Source organism: Centruroides sculpturatus, unplaced genomic scaffold (assembly GCF_000671375.1).
Source record: "Centruroides sculpturatus isolate CEXI.00-Female unplaced genomic scaffold, Cexi_2.0 scaffold1413, whole genome shotgun sequence".
NCBI classification, from domain to species: domain Eukaryota; kingdom Metazoa; phylum Arthropoda; class Arachnida; order Scorpiones; family Buthidae; genus Centruroides; species Centruroides sculpturatus.
The window spans coordinates 83904-106970 of NW_019385550.1; the positions used below are offsets into that span (position 1 = coordinate 83904).

Genomic DNA, 23067 nt, shown 5'->3' on the forward strand with positions numbered 1-23067 from the left:
AGATAATTTTATAATTTACGAAAAAATACAGCACGTGATCTTTTTAGCCGAACAGGATCGGTTTTGTTGCTCTTCTCTAAGATACTTTACACGTGTCTGCATGAATAATTTTGAATGTTTATCCCACGAAGATCTCTTTTCTATTACCTAAAAAAGAAAGAAATTAAAATTAACAATAAGAATTTTAACACGATTTCGTTAACAAATAATTGTAAAATCCACACGGCCTTACATAAAATGTATTTTGTTCATTTGTATAATGTTTTAACGGGATCATCTGAACGGGTAGAAAATCAATGGAAGCTAATTTACTCATGTCCAATATGGATTCTAATTTGACAAAGAATTCACCGGTAAAATCGCTCGATACGGTATCCTTATCCATTATCATAAAATGTATCACGGCTCCTTTCATTGAGAGTATGGTAGAAGGTAAATTAGCACTGGAATAAATGGAATTTGATTATGTCATTGCGTTGATATAACAGAAATAAATCCTCGAAAAGGTACTTACAATACGAAAGTTTCATCCCAAACTGGATCCTGAATTTGGTATAAAGTCTTTGTCCTTTGCGGTCTGAATCCGGGGAACATGACTTGGGGGCATAATTCTATGACTGCAAATGGATCGCACGAACCGGAGTAATCCTGTTTTGGCAAGTTTTGTGCGTTTAAAACTGAAAAATATAACACGATATTAACTTAACACCGAGGTTTTTTTTTGAATTTATATGCTACGAAAGTACTTAGTGAAGCGTCAACGTCGTGATAACAGAGGTGCAGTAAAGCACGAACTTTGTGTGTCCTTGATGCTAAAGATATAACTTAATCTAAATGATTCCATTACATTATATCTTTAATTTTTAACGCGGAAAAACTGTGTGAGAAACGAACAATTGCTGGAGGAACGTGGGGTGAAAGAAAGCGTAGTTCAAAAGGTGTGTAAATCTTCTCACGTATATTCACGCAATTCAGAAGAATTACTGAAGAGAGTATACGTGAGAAAGGTAGAAGAGATTGCTGAAGAAGAGATTGAGAGCTGAGAAGAGCTGATAGAAGAGATTGCTGAAGAAGAGAGCTGAATTGCTGAAGAGAGTATACGTGAGAAAGGTAGAAGAGATTGCTGAAGAAGAGAGCTGAATTGCTGAAGAGAGTATACGTGAGAAAGGTAGAAGGGAAGCGAGATAAGGAATGGTATCTAAAAGAACGAAAGAATTTAAGTAGGCCAGAAGAGGCACGTGTTTCTGAAGCAAAAGAGGTGCATCTGGACAGGAAGGTGTGTAATGAATGATTTTTACGGGTGTAATATCTTTTTTCCCGCTGTCCATCCTTTCTGGATGATGGGCTTGAAGATATTTGGTGTATTTTTAGCGCGTTATGAAGTACAGTGTTAATTATTACATATTTGTATTTCTTGGAGAAGTTTGCGTGACGATGAAATCAATATTTTGAACGTGTAAAACAATAAACGTTTATAGAACTAACCTTTGACAACTATGTCAATAGTTCCTTTAGTAATTTCTTTAAAACCCGATCTGAAAGCTACGTGCCCAATATATTCCAAGGGCGTTTTCTGTACAAAATACACACGAAGTTTAAAATGAAATTGAAATTTTTATGAAGAAATTTTATGAACATCTTACTGACTACATTGCACGAAAGCTCATAATAATATTCCAGTTGAAGCTCGATAGAAGAATAGGAATTGAGCTTAAGAATTCTTGTTAAGTCTTCGTGAATTTCTCTACTACACGTTTCGTCCATTCCCAGATATAATAAGTAATCGTGTGATGCCTTTAAATTCTGTAATTATTAATTATAAAGTTAACTGTGCTTTAAAGTAAACGAAACTTTTTAAAAAAAATATGCTGAAATTTGACTTACTTTGTTGATAGTTCTGGCATATTCCGGTTTCAACTAGAATTTAAATATACGGTTTACTTTAAAACATTCTTTTTTTTTTAATTTTCATTATTTAAAAATGAATATTTTAAAAGTTATATTCCTTACTCCAGCTTGAAATCCACCGGAAGTTTCGGTTAAAATGAAATCCCATAACTTAGGATAGATTATGTTACAAATGTTATTCCTCGTATTTTGATGTAAAATGCATAAATTTTTATCGATGTAAGCAATTAGTTTTTGCTCGTCCTAAATAAAAATGGTATAAATTTAAGTAAAATATAGTTTATAACGTAAATGCTTTTAGTAAATCTATAGATAATAGACAAGCGTATACAGTAGACTCCCCTATAACACGGTAGATACGTTCCGTTTTATATGAATTCCGTGTTTTACGAGTCACTTAAATTCAGGAGCCAATCACATCCCGGCACGTGTGCAGTTTAGAGACTACGGCTGTTTGAAAGGTTTTTCTTCCATAAAATTAATCGATTCTAGACTAATTCCACTCAACATTTCCAAAATACGTATAATTTTTTGGGAATAATTCATGTAAACTATGCTATAAAGAAAAAATTGTAGGATTACTTACCGAGCGTGCACCGTTCGACGACGCCATTGCTTAAGCTTGTTTTCGTCGCGGAGCGGCGCATCTAACGGCGGGCGCGTGTTTCCTGATAAGTTAAATTCGCTGAACTTTGGAAACATCATTAATAAAAATATAATTTTTATGGACGTTAAATAATAAATAGTTTTTAGTAGGTCCGCTGCTCGTTTAAACTCAACGGTTTGTGCAATATCCGCTATAGGTCTAGAATCGACCAATCCTGTTGCGACACGAGTCGGCGATGACGTTTTACCGTATTATACGAGACTCTTTTAGCGTGTTTATACGAATACGATCGCAATTTTTTCGCCGTGTTATACAAATCCGTATTATAAGAACCCGTGTTATAGGGAGGTCTACTGTATATTAATGTAGAGAAATAAGTTTAAATACAGGATGTTTTCCTCGAATCTATTTAGTTTTGTGGCTCGTTGGTCAGGTGCAAACCTGCGACCAACGAAAAGTATTTAGTGGTTTATGTCTATTTGACCACTGGTTGGCTCTATTTGTGGAGACTTTTGGGACACAGTTTACTTTTAATCATAGTTAATTAGGCAGTAATGTATTAAATATTCAATTTCAATAGGGTATATGATATACTTCACTTACCTTACTTTGATTAAATATTTTTAACCAATTTTGGATTTCTTTTCTAACGTTAATATATATATATTCCAGAACAGAATTTAATATCCTTTCTTTGATGTGTTCCACTTGTTTTTCCGTGCTGTCCAGCAGTTTGTGTAAAACTTCCAAAGTTTGTCCCTTGATTTCTTCATCTGGCTCCATTTCCTCCCAAGTCATTTTATCAGGTAAGACTTTTACATAATCCCAGACATGATCGATGTTATTTAACGATGTACACACCTAAAATAATTAATTTTTTTAAGACCTAAAAGTCGAGATTTCATAATTTTCACCGTAGAAAATATTATATACCGTACCTGCATAGGAACTATAAACTGCCCAGCACAATTTTTACAATACGTAAGTGCTTTTTGCTCCATCATTTCAGTGTATAGCTTCGTTGCGTCGCAAATAACCTATTTTACGCAAAAAATAAGTGTAAATAATAAGTTATTAACTTAATATTATTATTTAATGTCTATCAATTTGAAATAAGCTACTCACATCTGTTAGTTTAATTAGAAATGCAAAGTGTAATTCCTTCTGCTCCAGTCCCAATTGTTTCCATTCGGTCAGTATCTAAACATCAAAAGAGTTTTCGTGTGAATTTATCACACACTGATAGTAAATACAGTTGTCACTTGATAGTCCAACAGGTGTGGGACCAAAGGGTGTCGGATTACCGAAAGTGATTACATATTTGGCATTGTTTTTTAGCAGTAGCCTACAATATTCCTTACTCCAACTGTTCGAACAGAACTGCTCACGGAAAACACAAGAAATGTGTGTCTTCGTGTAAGAATTGAGTGGGGAGATTCATGTTGTGACATGCTTCTGTGCAAGCAGAACACGTAACGGGGACGGGGAGTACAATGACCTTGACGGGACTTCTGAGCATGTCGGATTACAAAACGTCGGACTATCAAGGGACAACTGTACAAGAATATTCAAGTTTTACTGCTTTTAGCTTCCCTTAGCATTTGCTGGGTACAAAATTTATTTATTTATAAATTATTTATTTATAAATATTTATAAATATTCAAAATACTTATGCATAATTTTAAAATCAACTGGCAGTGTGTGCACGGGCTTTTAAGGAAGTGGGTTGGTGAGGTTAGGTTGGGAAAGGACGATAAATGGTATCATTAGTAACTAAAATGTACATTTATGAATTGGGTATTTACAATAATAAAGTGGCAAAACACCAAAAAAAAAAAAAAATGCTCAGACTTTAGTTAAGAAGAGTGGGATTTCGAGGTGATTGGGGATGGGGGACAACACAGTATTCTTTCTGGAATGTCGAAGAATATTCGTGCCTAATTTGGTGCGGAGACTTTGAACTGTATAGAACCCTTTGCGTAACAAACAAACAAACTAACATATTTTGACTCTTACATATGTAGATGTTGTGTTTTCAAATGCGAACTAGTTTCTTTGTCTATTTGAATCGGCAATTTATTAAATACACTGTTTTATATTTTTAAACTCTAATAATTTTTAGATTTATCTGTTCATTCTTTTTAGTTTTAACCGATACAAAATGAGATGTAATTTTTATAATTAATGAATCATATGTTTATAACTAAAAGCATTCTGCTTTTGTTGAGATTCTCTTTTCATATGTTGACTTTTCTTTTGTTATTCAAGAGAGTAGATTGAACCTTTTGTTTATTTCTGCTGTCTTGACAGGAGTTTGTTTTAATTTGTTTTTTGATTATAGGTTTCGGATTTGTTCTGTTTTAAATGATTCTTTTGGAGGATTTTACTTAATTGAGTAGGATTCTTGCTTGTTCTTCTTTTGTGCATCTTGGCTGGTATCTGGGAAGATTCGGTTTATATTGTTTCTATCTATACAGACCTAAAACCATTTAAAATATCTTAACTGTACTACTGTTATATAGTATACCGGACTTGTTCAAACAATTCCGAATCGCTATCGAAACACAAGAGAAACTTCTTTTGCCATACACACTCAAAATAAAACTAATAGACGAGTATGAGGCACGAAAACGAAATGACGATACCGATGATTCGAAGAATTTGGGTGCGCTGTATATAAGCAAACAACGGACGAAACAATCAGAAAATAAGGGGCCATTCAAATTCAGATGCCATAACTGTTGAAGGATAGGCCATAAGGCGAGAGACTGCTGGGACAGAAACAAACGGAAACCACATAGAGCTATGACTACAATATTAACTACACGAAAACAGGAGTGATATAATGCTAATATTACGGCAAATGAAGGGAAAGAGAATCTTATTAAATGGTATCTCAACTCAGATGCTTCATTACACATTTTTTTTAACTCTTTCCTCCCTGTGGGCACTAAGCAGGCCTCTTTTTTGCAAACAAATTATGGGTTCGACCAAGCCCATAATGGGGATGCTGGGTGGTGAGGGACAGGGCCCAACATAGCTGAACAGACCACCCCCTGAAAAATTCCTGGTGATTTTTTGACCCGTCCGGATTCGAGCCCAGGTCCCCCAGAGTGCTAGGCTGCCATCTTGACCACTCGGCCATCCGGCCACTACTTCATCACACATGTGAAATGATAAAGCAAGATTTTCTAATGTTGAAACATCCCACATAAGTGAATTAAACTTGGTCAACTCATCTACAATGGAAATCAAAGGAAGTGGTGATGTAATAATTGAAACAAAAGGCGGATTTCAAGCCAAATTGGAAAATACACTCTTCGTACAAGAACTAAAAACCAATCTATTGTCAGTTGGGATGATAACTGATCATGGATTCAGTGTACTATTCAAAAAGAATAGAGCAACTATTATGGATCCGAAAACCAAAAGTGTACACATGCGAGCATTTAAAGAAGGAGGACTATACTATGTGAAAGAAAAGTGGGAGGAACTAAACTCTCTCAAACAATAAAATGAAAAGGTGGCACGAAAGCTTAGGTCACTTAAACGAAAGGGATGTATGGCACATGGACAACAACCTAAAGGTCAGAGGACTAAATATAAGGTGAAAAGAGAACTTGACCCCTGTGAGATCTGCATAAGAGGGAAACAAACCAGATCACCATTTCTGAAGCGAAACGAAAAAGGATTCAGATATTAAAACTGATCCATACCGCCATTTGTGGACCAATGAGAACCTCATCATTGAGTGGATCGAAATATTTCATCACGTTTATTGATGATTATTCTAGATGGTGTGAAATATATTTCATAAAAAACAAAAGTGAAGCTCTCGAGAAATTCAAAACATACCTAACCTTTGTAGAAAATAAAACAGGAAAAAAGATAAAGAAAATAAGAAGTGACACGGAACCAAGTATACTAATAGAGAATTTCAGAACTTCCTGAAACATAAAGGCATGAAAAAACATCCTGCTACACACCACAACAGAATGGCATCACACAGAGAAGAAATAGAACACTAGTGGAAATGGGATGTTGCATGCTACTCCAGGCAGGATTGAGAGAATGCTTTTGGGCAGAGGCTGTATATACCGCATCATATATTAGAAATAGATGTCTATCAAAGAGCCTGGGAGGAGACATAACCTTCAAATTATGGACCAGTAGAATGCCAACGTTAAATTATTTTAGGACATTCGGTCAGATGACATTCGCATTAGAAAAGAAACCAGGAAAAGGAAAATTCAATGAAAAATAATACGAATACTAAGAGCAACATTTCTGATCCACCGTAAACGCATAACTAGCGAAGAGATCACTAACAAGTAAGTAAAGATAGAACCTCTTCGAGAGGAGGGATTGCTCTAACAGTTACTGAATTTGCAGTTATAGATTTCACATAATTCCTGACATTAGTGATAATTATTTAAAACATTTACTATAATATTAACACTTAAAACGGCTGTAGCAACGTGTTTCCATCGATAGTAAAGACGGAAGAAACAAATTACCACGGATGAACGATGACAACATTCCGGTGCAAATTACGCCGTATATAGCATATTTTCACACGTAATTTACAGTTATAGATTATTCAACAATTAACTTACTTCCGCAAAACAACTCAACACATAAACTGCCGAATTAGAAAAGTGTCCTCCGCCATCTTCATTTATCTGAAAGACAATTAAATGACTCAAATTAATATAAAAAACACCTTTAAATTAACGAATTAAGACAAATTAATACTACCAAAGTAGATCTTGTGTCTAATTCTACCGCTCTAGTCGTTCTTAAGTAACATTCCGAACGGAATGCTTGCAGAAGGTGTAAGAAACTTTCGTTAAACCAACCGTGGAATTCCGATAATTTAAGCTTCGGCGGTTGACATTCGGTCTGTTGGTCCCTAAAATATATCATTTAATTGTTTTATAATCACGATTTTCGACAGTTACTACAGTTTACGTGACAACAAACCTCGTTATATTGCGCCTTAAAACTTGTACTAATTTTTTCAGCGTTATGTAGTAAGTATGGCACAGAGCGCTACTGTCTTTGATATTCACGTGGTAGTCCTTGTAGCGATTTTGGTAATGGTCCATACGACTCATTACACCTCTGCATATGTCGTGCATCTAAAGAAAAACAACGTAAGAGATAGAATTACAGCTGTAAGAGTAGGCCATACAGTTTACCTTTTCGTCGATAGCTATGGCCATTTCTTTCTGATATCCGAACCCCCATTTTGAAAACGGAAGCTCTGATAATAACTGCCCGCACGAACAGTTCTTTGTGATATTTACTAACAGCATAGTCAGGTCAGTCATGTCTTGTAAGACTGTATCTCTGCCTTCGTCGTTGCTGATCTTCGTGTTGTTATCTATCCATTCTCGTATGTCTTTCTGAATCGTATAAACAATTGGTAAATACAAAAAAAAAATTGACAGGCAAATCTAACGTTTTCGATTGTTTCCTGACCTTTAACCTCATCTCCAATTGCTTCACTAGTTCCTTCCTAAAATTCAACACCTCGTGACCCGTTTCTAGTGATGTCAAACGTTCCAGTATCCTGAAAATATTAATATATTTTTATCAATTTATTAACGTATTGTTAAGGCTAATTATGTCCAGGATGTATTATAACAATCATATTAAAATACAGATGAGTAAATATACTTCTATCGACGAAAGCGGGCAGCTGTGCAGTTTATATTCAGTAACAATATAGACGATCTATGCCTATAATTTAGGGCCTATGTATACATATAAACTTACTTTAATCTCTCAGGTAGACAGAGGAAGCTTTGAGAATCGAGGGGAAACAGGGAACAGGGTAATTGCTTTTCATCTTGGCAAAAGCTTTTAACGTAAGTAGAGGCGATTCGATCTAATAGTGCCAACTGAAACGACAATAAATAAGTTTTATAATCATTATTATATAATATTAATATAAAACTTTGCAAAAAAAGGTCAGCTACTTGTATACAGTACGGTCCGAACAGCTCCTCATGCCACTCCTTTATGGCAGAGGACTCACGAACATCTGATATACGTTAAATATCGTACCTTTTATTGTGTTTTTGTGAATTTTGTAAAAGAAAACACATGGAACGTGGCATAAAACACAGTTAACCGACTTTTGGAGCTGCATATATAAGCTTATATTCAAAACATTATCAAATAATTATCAGTAATTAAATGTTGATCTGGGTGTATAAATGACGAAAACGTCATAAAGATATGCAGCGAAATATTCTTTTAAAATCCGTATTTTTATTTAATAAATTAAAAATATCGTATTAATTCGAATTGAAAATGCAATTTCCCCCTCCTCTAAGTTACCTAACGTTAAATCGGAGTATTCTTAATCACTCTTTTTCGTTAGATTTTATACTATTTCCTGTTTATTTTATATTTTTGTTTAACTATTTTAAATACATTCTTGATGTTTTTACTCTGCTAAATTCTATTTAACTATATTTACTCCTAATTATCGGCAATTTTTGCTTAAAAATAACTTTTTAAAAGTCCTGTCGTCTCTTAAATTCGAAATACAGTAATTCCAAACAGATATATATATATATATATATTACATTACAGACTCTCTCTTTTCCTCTATCCGTCTTTCTCTCCTTCTCTCATCCTGTCCTCTGTCAGTTTGTCTCGTTCTCCCTTCCCTCTCAATTTGTCCCTCTTTCCTTCTGTCTCTCTGCCGGTTTGTTCCTTTCTCCTTCTGGTCCTCTCAGTTCGTCCTTTTCTCCCTCTGTTTGTTCCTCTCTCCTGTCCTTCTGTCAGTTTGTACCTTTCCCCTTCTGTCCCCCTATCGGTTTGCCTTTTTCTTCCTCTGTTTGTTCCCCTCTCCTGTCCCTCTGTCAGTTTGTCCCTTTCCCCTTTCTGTCCTCCTATCGGTTTGCCCTTTTCTTCCTCTGTTCTTCTCTCAGTTTGACCTTTTCCCTTTCCGTCCCCCCTATCGGTTTTCCTTTTTCTACTTCTGTTTGTTCCTCCTCTCTCCTGTCCCTCTGTTAGTTTATACCTTTCTCCTTCTCCCCGTTAGTTCATCCTTTCTCACTCTGTTTGTCCTTTTCTCCCTCTGTTCTTCTCTCCTGTCCTATCCTCTGACCTTTCTCCCTCTAAGTTTATATCTCTCAATTTAATTCACCTTTATTAATCCTTCAAAATCGAATTATAATTAACCTCTATGAGGTTAAAATAAACCATTTCATAGACTAAAGTATGCCGACTCCTTTATACTGTTTAGTAATAAACAAAGTAGTTAAATTAGTGGAACTATTAAAATTAAATTTACACGTGACAAGTGATTGACATTACACCCACTCAGAGGGGGGGAACGACAAACGAGTTCGCCGTGCCAACGCAACGAAAGCTTGTCAGTCGGTCTTTATCAATTATAATTACATTATCAGGCAGCCGTCATTAATTTTTACAACAGTTAAGCTTTATTAATGTGTAGAAACGTCCCGATTAACACGCGAATTTCTTAATATTTAATCTATAAATACGTGCTTCGCATCACGAAAGTCGAAAGCGCAGTATTGATTATTCCACTCACTTCACTGGGCTGCAATTTGGAAAAACTGTAGACCTATTGTAATCTCGAGAACGGAGTAAAATAGACGAAAGACCCCCCTCCCCCATGATTATTACATTTTTTACACTCGGAAAACCTTGAAACGTCGAGAAATGCAAAAATTGGGGGGTTGGACGTTAGTGTGTATGCGTGTAGGGACGTGACTTTTTCACTCACTTCGAAGCTTAATAAATCCCTTGTCTTTTGTCGAAACTTGCTGAAATTTTGCGGGGAGGTTTGCTTATTAGGATGAAGTGTTTCTAGAAATTTTCGGGAAAATCGGACCATTCGTTCGGGAGATTTGGCCCCATTCCTTTAATATCTCCCGAAGCCATCTAAAGACTTACTAAAGATAATTGTAGCAATTATTTAGGGATGAATAGAAATAAAGTATCGAGAAACGTTCAGCTCACCTCTTTAGGATTAAAAATGAGTGTTTGTACGTCATCGTCGTTAACTAATTCCCACGTAGATTTAGTAGAGATACTTAATTCGAGTGTTTGGAATGCTTGCAAGATGGCTTCTTCCGAAACGGTTGGCCTCCGATTTTCCGAATTCCAGTCGAGTAATGCTAACAGTCGCCTAATTTTCCAATAAATAATGTTAAATTATAGTAATTTTTATATAAATAAAAAAATTAACTTACATAAGTTTTTCGGTAGATGGTATTATCTGTTGCTGTTTAGTAAATAATTCTAGTGTTTTCTCGCTTTCTGGCATTAGCCCACCGTTGAAGTATTCTACGTCCTACACAAATAATTGTATTACTTTTATTTATTTATTTATTTATTTATTATTAATACAAGACTGATTAGAAAGAAGCACACCTCGTCTAAATGTAAAATAGAATATCTAGTTAATTCACTGATTATTTTGTAATAATCTTCTAGCGAGTACAAATCACTGTCGTAGCGATCGTAATTCTATTAAAAATAAATTAAATAACGATTAAAACAGAAGATAAAGCATACATTTCCGATATTTTAGTACAAAGAATTAGGTTTATTGTTTTATTAGAGAGGTTGCGGCCGACGTCTTCAACGCGAAAACGTGTACGTCGGACGTTCAGCGCCGCCTTCCTGTGAGCCTAGAAGTTTGACAATGGCGTTCGGAACGTCAGTGGAATTATGCTTGACGTTCCAAACGCCATTGTCAAACTTCTAGGCTCACAGGAAGGCGGGGCTGAACGTCCGACGTACACGTTTTTGCGTTGAAAACGTCGGCCGCAACCTTTCTATTACTTTAAAAAATCGTTATTTAAAAAGACAATTAGCATATATACATATTCAATGACCCCTAATTATAATAAATAAGAGTTAACCTGTTTTAAACTAAGTCGCAAATTTATACTTCCAGCGAATTTAGCATTCTTCTTTAACCTGGTAGTAACGTCCCACCAAGATTCACATCCTTCCGGAGGAATATCCTGCAATTTAAACGGATGTTCCCTCATTATTTCCTTTCTTTTCTTATCTTATTTTAATTTTAAACTTATCCTGTTACATATCTAAGCAACATATATAAAATATATATATATATATATATATATATCTAACCTTTATGGGTATGGCAACAACACCGATGAAATCGTCTTCAAACTTTTTATGCCCAATATTATTTTTGACTTGTCTGCACAAGCTAAATTCGATTTCAGACGTTAATTAATTAATTAAAACAATAGCTTAATTAGCTAATTATACAAAATATACCTGATAAGACCAGAGGGTCTTTCGACACTCTTAACGTTTTCCCAAACTGTCGTATGCTCTTCGTCTCTATCCCAAATACAAACGAGTAATTGATCCGTGAACACGTCTTTGATTTCACTTTAAAAGAAAAGAATTTGGTATTTTACGTATTAATTAAAATCGGAATAATTAAATTAATTAATAATAAACATTTATACAGTTGTGGATCATCCTAAAAAGTGTTACATCATCGAGCATCGTGAATTTCCCCCACCGAAAACACGAAGAGAAGTAAATTTAATCTCTATTTAACAGCATTATTCGTTCACTTTTCGAGTCAATAACATGGGAAATCACAAAATACTAAGTTTAATTATAAAAAAAATCATAATTTCAGCTAAAATAATGCAAGTAAATGCACTAATTAACGCATAAAACAATGAACTCGAGCGCGGTTGGGCATTGTTTGTATCCTTAAATATCCCAAAATAAAATATAAAACACCATTCGTTAACGCATCGTACCCGTAAAAGATATCTCACACTGTCTTTACTTTCGAAATTTTGCTCCCAAAAGTCGAACTTTTCGAGCAAAACTTCCAGAAAGTGTTCGATTTCCGAGTCGTCGTTCGAATTCCGAAACACCTCCGTATTTATTTCCATTATAAATTTCACTTACAGTTTAAATTGTTCGTTCCAAATCGGTTGAAGCGTTTTGTCTTTCACACTAGTCTTTACCACTTCGTTATTGTTCTTGTATTGATTATTCATCACGTCTCCGTGTTCGTTGATTCTATTGGAATTTATAATCATTAACGTGCAGTAAGGATCGCTAAGTCCTGAAAAAAAGTGCAATTTCCTTTATAAATAAATAAATAAAAAAAAACAATATAAACGACTAGTTTTAACACTACTTACCATTAGCGTCCATACTGCGAAGTTTTCTGGCCTTCAACACGTCTACTTTTAACTCCACGCACTGTAATTTACGTACAGTTATTAACACACGATTACAATTAAAATTAACTTATACATTAATAAAAGTATAGGCATATTACCTTATAATTATCGTTGTTTAGAAGGGATAAATCGGGAGAGTCTCTGATATTAAACACCTAAACAATAGGAAAAAAGAAAAATCGACATTTTTATTAGAATTTATATCAATTTACACTAGGAAAAATAATATAATTTATTATTATTTCTGGCAACGTAGCATCTGTTAAAAAAGTGTCCTTGTGTGTGTAACAACAATGGAGTATCATCAAAGACTCGTTAAAATGTTATGTAATTCACTGTAATTAAACTTATGTAAACAAGAAGAAATACAAATCAATGGATCCTATTCGAGAATATTTCGTAAAATATACCGCGTGGATCCGTCTTTATATAGTTTTTATACCCCCATCGAAGGACATTTATTTACATATTCCACGCTTAAAATGTGTAAAGTCATACCTGCAATTTGTACTTATTTACACTAGAAATAAATAATTACACCTACACAGTTAATGATAACAGCTTCGTGTATTGATAACTAGTATATAAATCGCTTTTTTGTGTGAAATATTAAATATAAACATCACTTTATCAACGATAAAGTACAGTAACGTACTAAGAAACACGATAAATGGTTGCAGAATGGGTTGTTAATATCCTGATTTCGATTGCTTATAATTCACGAAATATTGATAAATTATAGAAAAAAAAATAATCCAGAAACGAGTTGCGTAACTTTCCAGGCAAAAAAAGGAGGATTTTTGGAGGATTTAAACCTTCACTAAGCTCGTTCCCACTCGAGATACGACACTTAATTCCCTGTATCTCCCCAAACGCTCGACCTTTAGTCACCGAAATTTAATAGAATCAATGCCCCTAACACTCGAACCTCCCTGCAAAATTTCGGGAATACACGACAAAAGGCACGGGAATTATTAAGCTTGAAGAGAATGAACACAGGATAACCCCCCAGGTTTTTTGCTGTTCTCGACGTTTTAAGGTCCCCAGAGTACAAGAAAATGTGAAAATATTCAGGAAGGTAACCTTTTATTCTCTCCCCCTATTATATATAACTGCAAGGAAAATAAAATAATAGATAAAAAGTATGTTCTAGTACTAGAAAACAATAAACCGGTTGCAGCATAACCGATTTAGAATTTCTGAAATTCTCGAAATATTGATCAATTATAGAAGAATTTAAGGAGGAAACGTGATAAAAGATAGGTGAAATATTTTCGAACAATAGCTAAGAGGATGTATAAACTAAAATATAATATAAAAATTGCCGTCAAATGATCTATGGAAAGATAATTGCTGTAAAATAGATTCTCTGAAAGGTATACAATTGAATATACTTGTTTTCGTTACGTAAGGATGAGATATTTCTCTGGTTTTACTATTATTTTGTTTAAAAAGGCCAGTTATTCAAATACTAGCATCTCAATCCAGGTGTCTAACACCTAAATGGTGCTAATTTTCCACAGAAAGTCTTCTAAACAGGCTATAAAAAATAATAAACCACCAAAAATTATATATAACACTTTTAACTAATGTTATAATCCATAAAACAGTGATTTTTAGTAGTGTCAAGAGTTATAACAGTAAGTTTTTATTGTTTAAAACATACGCGCTAGGAGGTGAGTAATTTAAATATATGGCATAATAAACAAACAGCTTGATATAACAATATAAACATTTACACTAGATAATTGTACTAGATTAATTTTACGGAAGTTATAACGTATAACAGAGGGAAAGTATGGGTATCGGTCGAGAATGACCCTGAAACACTTGCATTTTTTTGGGGGTTTTGTAGCAAAGTTGGGGTTTTATATAGCCTATCTGTACGTAGTGGGGCCACTTTGAAGCTTAATAACTCCCGTACCTTTAGCCGAAAATTTCCGAAATTTTGCTGGCAGGTTCGAGTATTAGGGGGGAATGTTTCTAGAAATTTTCGAGAAAATCGGGCAGTCGGTTCCGGAGATATTTTTAATACAGTAAAACCTGTGTAAACCGGAATGGCACGGTAGATTTCTGTTTTTGTACGGGTTTTCTTTTTCACCGTAAAAAAAATCGATCTGTTCCGAAGAATTTCTTCCGTTTTAAACGGGTTTTTATCCTAATTATCAATTTACAGTTTCCTTCCACAAAGAGACTGCAACTTCTGATGTAAGATTGTTCTCGGTACACGGCTCTAACCTTGACCTTTTCTTCACGTTCAAGGGTGTTTTTCTAATATAATTAAACAAGTTCTGTATTCGCAATAAAGATGAGAATTATAGCCTGAAATTAAGTATTTGTTTTATAATAATATCAGTAATATTAGAGGGAGTAGAGGTTTTTCTTTTTTTATGGTTCGAGACCTTAAAAGATGCCTTTTTACGCTCCTATTACACCATATTTAAAGCTTAATAACTCCTGTTCTTTTTATCGAATATTCCCGAAATTTTGCTACGAGATTTCTGTATTAGAGTTGAATGTTTTCAGAAATTTTCGGAAAGATCGGCCGATTATTTCGGGAGATATTAATTAATTCATTTATTAATCCCCCTTTTTTACTTATTATACGTTGCAACTGTCTGTCAAATTTTACATAAACTATGGATTATAATACTAATTAAATTCTCAAGGATATATAATGAAGAATATTCAAATATTTCAAAATCTTTCCGCCAACATAAATATCCTTAAATAGTATTTAAACAATCGTAACCAACCCGAAATGTAGGCGCAATATTTTCGAGTGACGAAGCAAATATGCATATTTATTCAGCCAAGCGCGAGTGGGGGGGAGAGAAAAAGTACACGGTATCTGTTAAGGTAAAATATCAAATGTAATTAATCTTACGTCTTGAAGATGCTTGACGAGTTTTCCGGCATCTTTAACGCTGGTCGATGCTAAAGGATGTAGAATGCTGTTTACTAATCCCTGAAACATGTAATGATGTTCGGGATCCTGTAAGATAAAAACAATTCGTGAAATCAGGATATTGCAAAATGTGATAAAAGGTTTCCTGACAGATTATTTAAAGCTGTTTACGTTTAATGGATCCAATTGTATCCTTTAAATATCCCTGTTAAAGTTTATAATGCCATAAAATGTAAACTTGTCCAGGACCCCGAGCGAGGATGTAACTTTTCCAAGGGTGGGTGAAGGGGTAGACTCCGCTGCAGCTTTTCTAGGTGTCAAAGAAATACATCCCTTTGATCACTCCTGGAAAAGCTGAAGCTGTATATTCCTTTACTCACCCCTTAGAAAAGTTCCAGCTATGTATATCCCTTTGATCATCCCTGGAAAAGCTAAGGCTAGTATATACATAGCTGCAACTTTTCTATAAGTGAAGGGATATACATAGCTGCAACTTTTCTATGAGTGAAGGGATATACATAGCTGCAACTTTTCTAGGAGGTGAATAAAGGGATATACTCAGCTTCAGCTTTTCCAGGGGTGATCAAAGGGATATTTGATCACCCCTGGAAAAGCTGCAGCTGAGTATATTCCTTCATTCACCTCCTAGAAAAGTTGCAGCTATGTATATCCCTTCACTCATAGAAAAGTTGCAGCTATGTATATCCCTTTGATCACCCCTGGAAAAGCTGCAGCTGAGTATATCCCTTTGATCACCCCTGGAAAAGCTGCAGCTGAGTATATCCCTTCATTCACCTCTTAGAAAAGTTGCAGCTGAGTATATACTGTACTCCCATTATCACAATTTACTTAAACCAGAATGACAATGGCTTATATCACGTAATCAATCGTATTACTGAGTGAGGCAGAGAATAGAAATTTTCATCACTGCTTAGAGAATTAATTATAACGTTCCAACTTCTAAACTCCCCCCCTTGGCCTTCGGTTAGAAAGACTGATCCAGGTGAGGGCAAATGACTCGTTTGTCCCAACCAGCGGATGCCCTTGAACCCAAGTGACGATACTTTTTATTCAGTTAATCTTCCGAATAAAAGGACTACTCCAGAAAGAAACAAATCCTTAAATTTCCACCCCAGAATAAGGTTAAAATATAAAAAAAGTAAACTTTTTCTCCACCTACAACTTATAATTGGGGGGAAGGGTATAATATAGTGTTTAGTAAACATTTAAAAAAGTTTAAGCATATATTGAGTGTATACATATAATGAAATCACGTGTGCAGTTAATAATAATAATAATAAAATTATAACAATACAAAAAACTACTTTAGAAAACGTTTCGTACTATCACACAGTTAAAAATTAGCTTGCTATAAGCGGAATACGAATGCGCTATAAAGAGACTTACCATGTCAAGGTGAATGATACTCTCCCCGTCCAGCTCTTCTGTACTTTTACACACTCATGGGGAGTTTTTTTGTGACGTCAGTTCCGGGAAATCATTCCTCGGTAAATGTGACATCGTTCTCGTTAATTATTGGTCGGTTTTTCTCTTCTCCTCTTACATGTGATTCGAAAATCTCCCCCGACTCGAATCGACCCAACGAAATTAAAAATATCCCTAATGACTTTAATTAATTCGATTTCGTCTATAATATTTATATTTAGTATGTAATAAAGATTTATATACTAAACGTCAGGGGTATATAAATCGATTTATCTAATTAACATTGTACTGTATCTAAATAAATCCATTTATATAGCGTACAGTACTGTACATCTCTCTCTGTTTATACACCCCACTCCCCCTAATACTCAAATCTCCCCGCAAAATTTCGGCAATTTTCGAAAGAAGATAAGGAATTACAGTCGATCCCTCCTATAACACTGTTGATAATTCCGTTTTATATGAATTCCATGTTGTACGAGTCACTTAGATTTTACAAATACGTGTGCCGGGCCGTGAACGGCACACGTATTTGTAAAATCTAAGTGACTCGTACAACATGGAATTCATATAAAACGGAATTATCAGCAGTGTTATAGGGGGATCGACTGTACTAAACTTCGAAGTGGGTATGCAAAATCGAGCTTTCCCCCCACACACACACCTTCCAATTTTTTTGCAGCCTCGAGTGTAAAAATGTTGAGGATTGGGGGAGATTTTTACACGTCATCTGCGGTGTTCGGGTTTAAATGTCACATGCCATTTCGTGTAACACATCACACGGGAGTGAAATTTAATGTAACACGACGTGTCTAGTTACACTAAATTTCACTTCCCATCTGCAATATGCCGATGGTTTCTTGTGTAAGATCCAGTTTCCATTCGAAAGTGATAGTAAAAAAAAAACGTAGCCTACATTAACAAAGCTATAATAACAATGTAAAAACGAAAGGATTTTGCCCCCTTATTTTCTTAGAAAAGCTAGAGTTTATACGGAAGTGAGATTTCGTAGGATCAATGGCGCAATCCGAATCATTCCAGGATGAACGATTTAAAATAATGATTCGGTTCCATATGACACGGTTTCTTAATGATTCGCTCTTCTATCCCCCGCACATTACTTCTATAGATTAACAGACAATAGTCTTGTGTCTGGCGTCACGTGCCGTCGCGTGATTTATTATGACAAAGACATCACGTGGTAGCTTTTTCATTTAAATTTTAAAGTAAATATCTATAATAATTTGATTTACGAGCTACGAAATAGTGTTGTGTGTGTGTGTGTGTGTGGTGTTTTCTTTTATTTATTAAAATATAGCCTATTAATAAATGAATTTTTAGCATCCCTTGTTATGTTATGTGTAAATGTCCCAAAACAATACTTTAATAAAGTGTTATAATGCTACTGTGAAGTGTTTAGGATGCTCTTTAGGGTCTAGTGTTTCTTCTGTGTGTGTGTGTGTGTGTGTGGATGTTTGGGGGTGTGCAATTGTGTTCACCCACTTCGAAGCTTAATAATTCCTGTGTCTTTTGTCGAAAAATTTCTGAAATTTTGCAGGGGAGTTGGTGTATTACGTGGTATGAAGCTATTAAATTTTGGTGGTTAAAGATCGACGGGGTGAGGAGATACAAGGGATCACTTGTATTTCCAGTAGGATATGAATAGGACTTAAAAGATTTGTATTTATAATTAAAAAATAAATAAATAAAGCTCTGAAAGTTAGAATAAAGAGCATTTCATTCTTAGAATTTCTCTTTTATTTATCTTTACCAGGAAAATAACGACTTTATTGTCGTCTTTTTTGTCACGTGGCAATCGTGCACGATTTTACAATTTGCTTGAAATTGTCGCTAGAGGCGCTTACATTATAATTTCTCGTTAAAAAATTAAAAAACAATTTTTTTTTATAATGGAGAAAAGCATGAATTGTGCTGTTAGAAAAGTAATAAAATTTGTAATTTTTAACGAAAAACAATTAATTTAAATAGACATTTAGATATTAATATATTTTTTTAATGCTTAATGCCTAAATGTCCATTTGAGATCCGGGATCGAATCCGGGTGAGCAATTTCCCAGGAATTTTTCATGGGTGGTCAGACTACGTCCCCGCTGCCTTCTTTGTGGGCCTGGCTAAATTCACTATGAGTATGGGCCACAGAGCGGAAAAGAATTAAATATGCTCTTTTGAAAGCTCAATACCTTGAATACTTAATGCTCAATGTGTATCGGTACACGCCCACCGCCGAATGGATAAAAATCACCCAACGCAACCCAACGCAAGTCGCGGGTTCGCTCCTGGCCATGCCACGTGGAGTTTTCCGGGTTTTCTTCACGTTAATAACACCTAAATAGGTGTCATTCTTCCTCCATAGAAAGCCCCCCTCGGCAGATTTCCTACGTGTCGCGTTGTAAATTTATACTCCTAACTGTAAATGCCCATTTTAGTAAATAATACCTGACATTTTCACGTAAAAATCCTATAATAAGAGCATCAAAAACTATAGATTTAGAATTTATCTTCATTACTTTAACAGATATGACCCATTTATAATGTAAACACGGGGAATAGAATCTGTCATTTGTTCAAAAATATTTTAGAATTTCCATTAAAATTTTCTCCCAATTTTTAAAGAGAGGAACAATTTAAAGGATGTTGTCCTTTGCACGTATGATTCACTCCAAATATAAAAATAAAAACAACTTTCCCCCGTTAGTATGATTCAGGTAAGTTAATGACGGCATTGAATAGCGACAATTATTAAAATGTCTGCTGAAGCGTTTGGTTTCCTTTCCTTGTTCACTCGACTAGATATCCGCACTTTCGCCTTAATCTAGTTTAAAACCACCTGCCCTGAAAGTATAAAACGTTAATTAATACACAATAGCTCCCGTGTTCTTTCACTGTTTTTTTATCTTTTAAAATTTCAAACACTAGAAATTGTGTTAGTTAATGTTACCTCCTTCCTTAACACCCAAATACGGGGGAGTTTCCTATAGAAAGTCCTCCCGGGAGGTATATTTCCCTTTGGCAGATCGTAGCCTTCTTCCACCCATCCAATCCCATACGCTCTTTTAGTGTCCTTGGCTACGTGAAAGTAGGAAAGTAGGCCAAGTCGGTGACCGTTATTTATTAGGATTTATATAGTATATATTATAAGATAGAGCATTGTATTATATAAACTAAGGAGTTCCCACCCTTCCCGCAGGTCAGTTCCTTTCTTAAAAGCTGGTTTTAAGTAAGAATAAATTGAAATAATAATTAAAAAACTTAACAATAAATTTAAAATTGTGAGCCCCTCGACTCCCAATATAAATCGATTGACCCTCAGGAGTCCACGGCTCAATCGATTTATATCGGGTCCACTCAAATTGCGGGTTCGCGCCTGAGTCAAGTGGAGTTTTTTTAGGGTTTTCTTCACGTTTGTAACATCTAAATAGTGGCAATTTTCTCGGAGAAAGTCTTCCCTGGAGGCAAATCGCCCACGTGTCGCATTACTGTGTACAAACAATAAACAAACAAATAAGGTATGTATTACAATAGTTGGTAAAGAAAAATGATTTATTAAGATAAAAAAAATTAATTAAAACACTTAATAAACAAGATACATCCATTGTTGATCCCATGTTTGTTTTTTTTTGTCAACGCCCTTTCGAACTACGATGCAGGAATTCCGGGATATGTGCATTAAACGGAACAAACGTTTATTGCTTAAAGTAATTACGTTAAAAAAAAAGAAACATTGAAAATAAAATGCCAAAATAGATCTAACAATCGCCTATGTCCCACGCATATTCACAATGTCGTGGTCATACTGGATGTGTGTTGGATATACAGTACAAAACTGTACCTCGTCCCGTTGATGTCCACAACAGGACAAAGTCTTCGCCCAGGTAAAACGATCAAAGTGTAATTTGTGTACGCACTTTCCTTCGTTTTGCGTAAAGGCTGCACCTGTCACATCATAAAAAAGTAAAACGTTTTTGACTACGCTTGATGACCTATATGGGTCTTCTTTTGGTGTCGCGAAAAGCCTTGCTGCAGACCGCCCAACTATTTCGACCAACGTATACCACGTATCTGCATTAGACATTAAATCCGAATGCAGCATCTGGGGAGGAATGCCTATCGGGCCGCTGGATTTCCTAAACATTACTATCATTCGCGTTTGTGTACGAATAGGAATGACTCTAAAACCCCATACGGATAACCAAATAAATATACATCGGTAAAATATCCAGTAGAAAGCCACACGCAATCCCGTACTGGGGCCCACCATCGGCTGAGTCGGTAAAATCACCGAACAGTGACAGTTGGTCGCGGGTTTTTGGTCTCCGGGTGGTCGGCCCTTTGCCGAAGGGCCGGTCACGTGGAGTTTTCCGGATTTTCTTCGTGTCAGTAACACCTAAATAAGGGCCATTTTTCCATTGAAAAATTCTCCCGGGAGGAATCCCTCTCGGCAGATCGTCCATTGTTACGTTGCCGTGTAGGAATAAAATCAATCCAATACTGGGATATTTTTACGGGGGACATCCGAATGATAAATAATATATATATAGATTTAACTATACATATATTTAATACTGTAATTTCACCCATCTTGCTGACACGTTCAAAGGACGAGAACTTTAACAAGTTTGTTTATTTTGTCATCTGTTCCTTCTACTTGTGTTTAGAATGGCGAAGATACAATTGTAAACAGGAAACGATACGATTTCATATAAACTAAATGAGAGATAAATTATTGTTTCGCAATATATCGTATGCCCGTCAAGTTTGATATAAGAGGGTATTTCAAACGATTTCAGAATTACAGTGACAAAGAATAATTTGTTAATCTATTTTAATATAAGTGTATTAAAACACATTAACACTTATATTCAATTTGTTAAATCTCGAAATAAACTTCCTCATTTATTTAATAAAAAGAACATCTGAATAGTTTCGTTTTCAATAATTGCTTCCGTTGTACGCTGGAATGAAAAGTATTTTCTTGATTAGTTCCATTTCTCGGAATTATCTCGTTGCAAAGTGTTAGTATATAATGGAAGTTATAAATCCTTTACTAAGTTGTGCCATATTTAAATCCACTGTGTGATTAGTTCTGTGGAAAAATCGGTTATATATATATATACATATTACTCTATAAGAATGCCCAGAGCAGCGGGGTGACTCGAACAGGTCTTCAGTTGTTTGTTGTTTAGTTATGGCAATGCAACACTTGGGCGATCTGCTTAATTAACCCGTCGGAACGCGCGTGCTCCATCAAATTTAAATTACGCGCGCTCGGTCAATTAGGCACCAATTTAAAAAATTAATTAATAAAAATTTAGCGTCGAAAAACGGGTACTTTTACTTTAATCTAGTTCTACTATATGTTTGTAGTCGAATTTAGTCAAAAAATTTTAATTTTGTTATAATTTTGTTGATGATTTTAAATTTTTAATATTAGAAGGTAATTAGCATAAATTACAAAGTGTCGTGTTTCATCTTCGCTCCCGTTCAAATATATAGTCCTAGATACGCGCCGATGTTTGTTTTTACTTCTACTGATGTTTTCGCTTTTATTTCACCCTCGGCCGTTTTGGTTATAGACGATGGGGAGACGGGCGTCACGTGATCGCTTACCTCACTTTTTACCACAGAAATTATTTTACCTCGAAAGTTTTATTTTTTTTCTCGATTTTAATTATTATTAACTAACTTTTTTTGATAGATTATAATATATATGTGTTTTCTGAAGTTGCAGATATTTTTTAAATTAAGTTTTACGCATTTATGTTTTTTTATTCGCATTTTATATATAAAATATAAAAAAATTCAAAAATTAATTAATTGTTATCAGAAATGCTAAACTATAAGTACGATGTGTTTTACAGTACTATTGCGAATAGATATAGTCAATTATTTTGTAAACATACTTATTATTTTAATTTTTATAAATTATTTAATTTGAT

General features: G+C 34.8%; 1 protein-coding gene across 1 annotated transcript; it reads right to left on the minus strand.

Annotated features, from left to right (window-relative positions):
* LOC111640019 (protein unc-13 homolog D-like) lies at nt 1-17382 on the minus strand. The gene is made up of 27 exons (XM_023386024.1): nt 17072-17382; nt 15644-15751; nt 12855-12911; nt 12715-12775; nt 12476-12635; nt 11819-11935; nt 11666-11747; nt 11431-11535; nt 10937-11032; nt 10756-10856; nt 10523-10691; nt 8297-8421; nt 8000-8090; nt 7717-7923; nt 7499-7656; nt 7274-7427; nt 7132-7197; nt 3641-3715; nt 3454-3552; nt 3119-3376; nt 2011-2151; nt 1885-1917; nt 1648-1803; nt 1486-1573; nt 515-677; nt 233-443; nt 1-147 (listed from the first exon to the last, which is right to left on the minus strand). The coding sequence occupies exons 1-27, from the start codon at nt 17072-17074 to the stop codon at nt 16-18; spliced, it is 3216 nt and encodes a 1071-aa protein (XP_023241792.1). The 5' UTR covers nt 17075-17382; the 3' UTR covers nt 1-15.
* Nucleotides 17383-23067: the final 5685 nt, after the last annotated feature.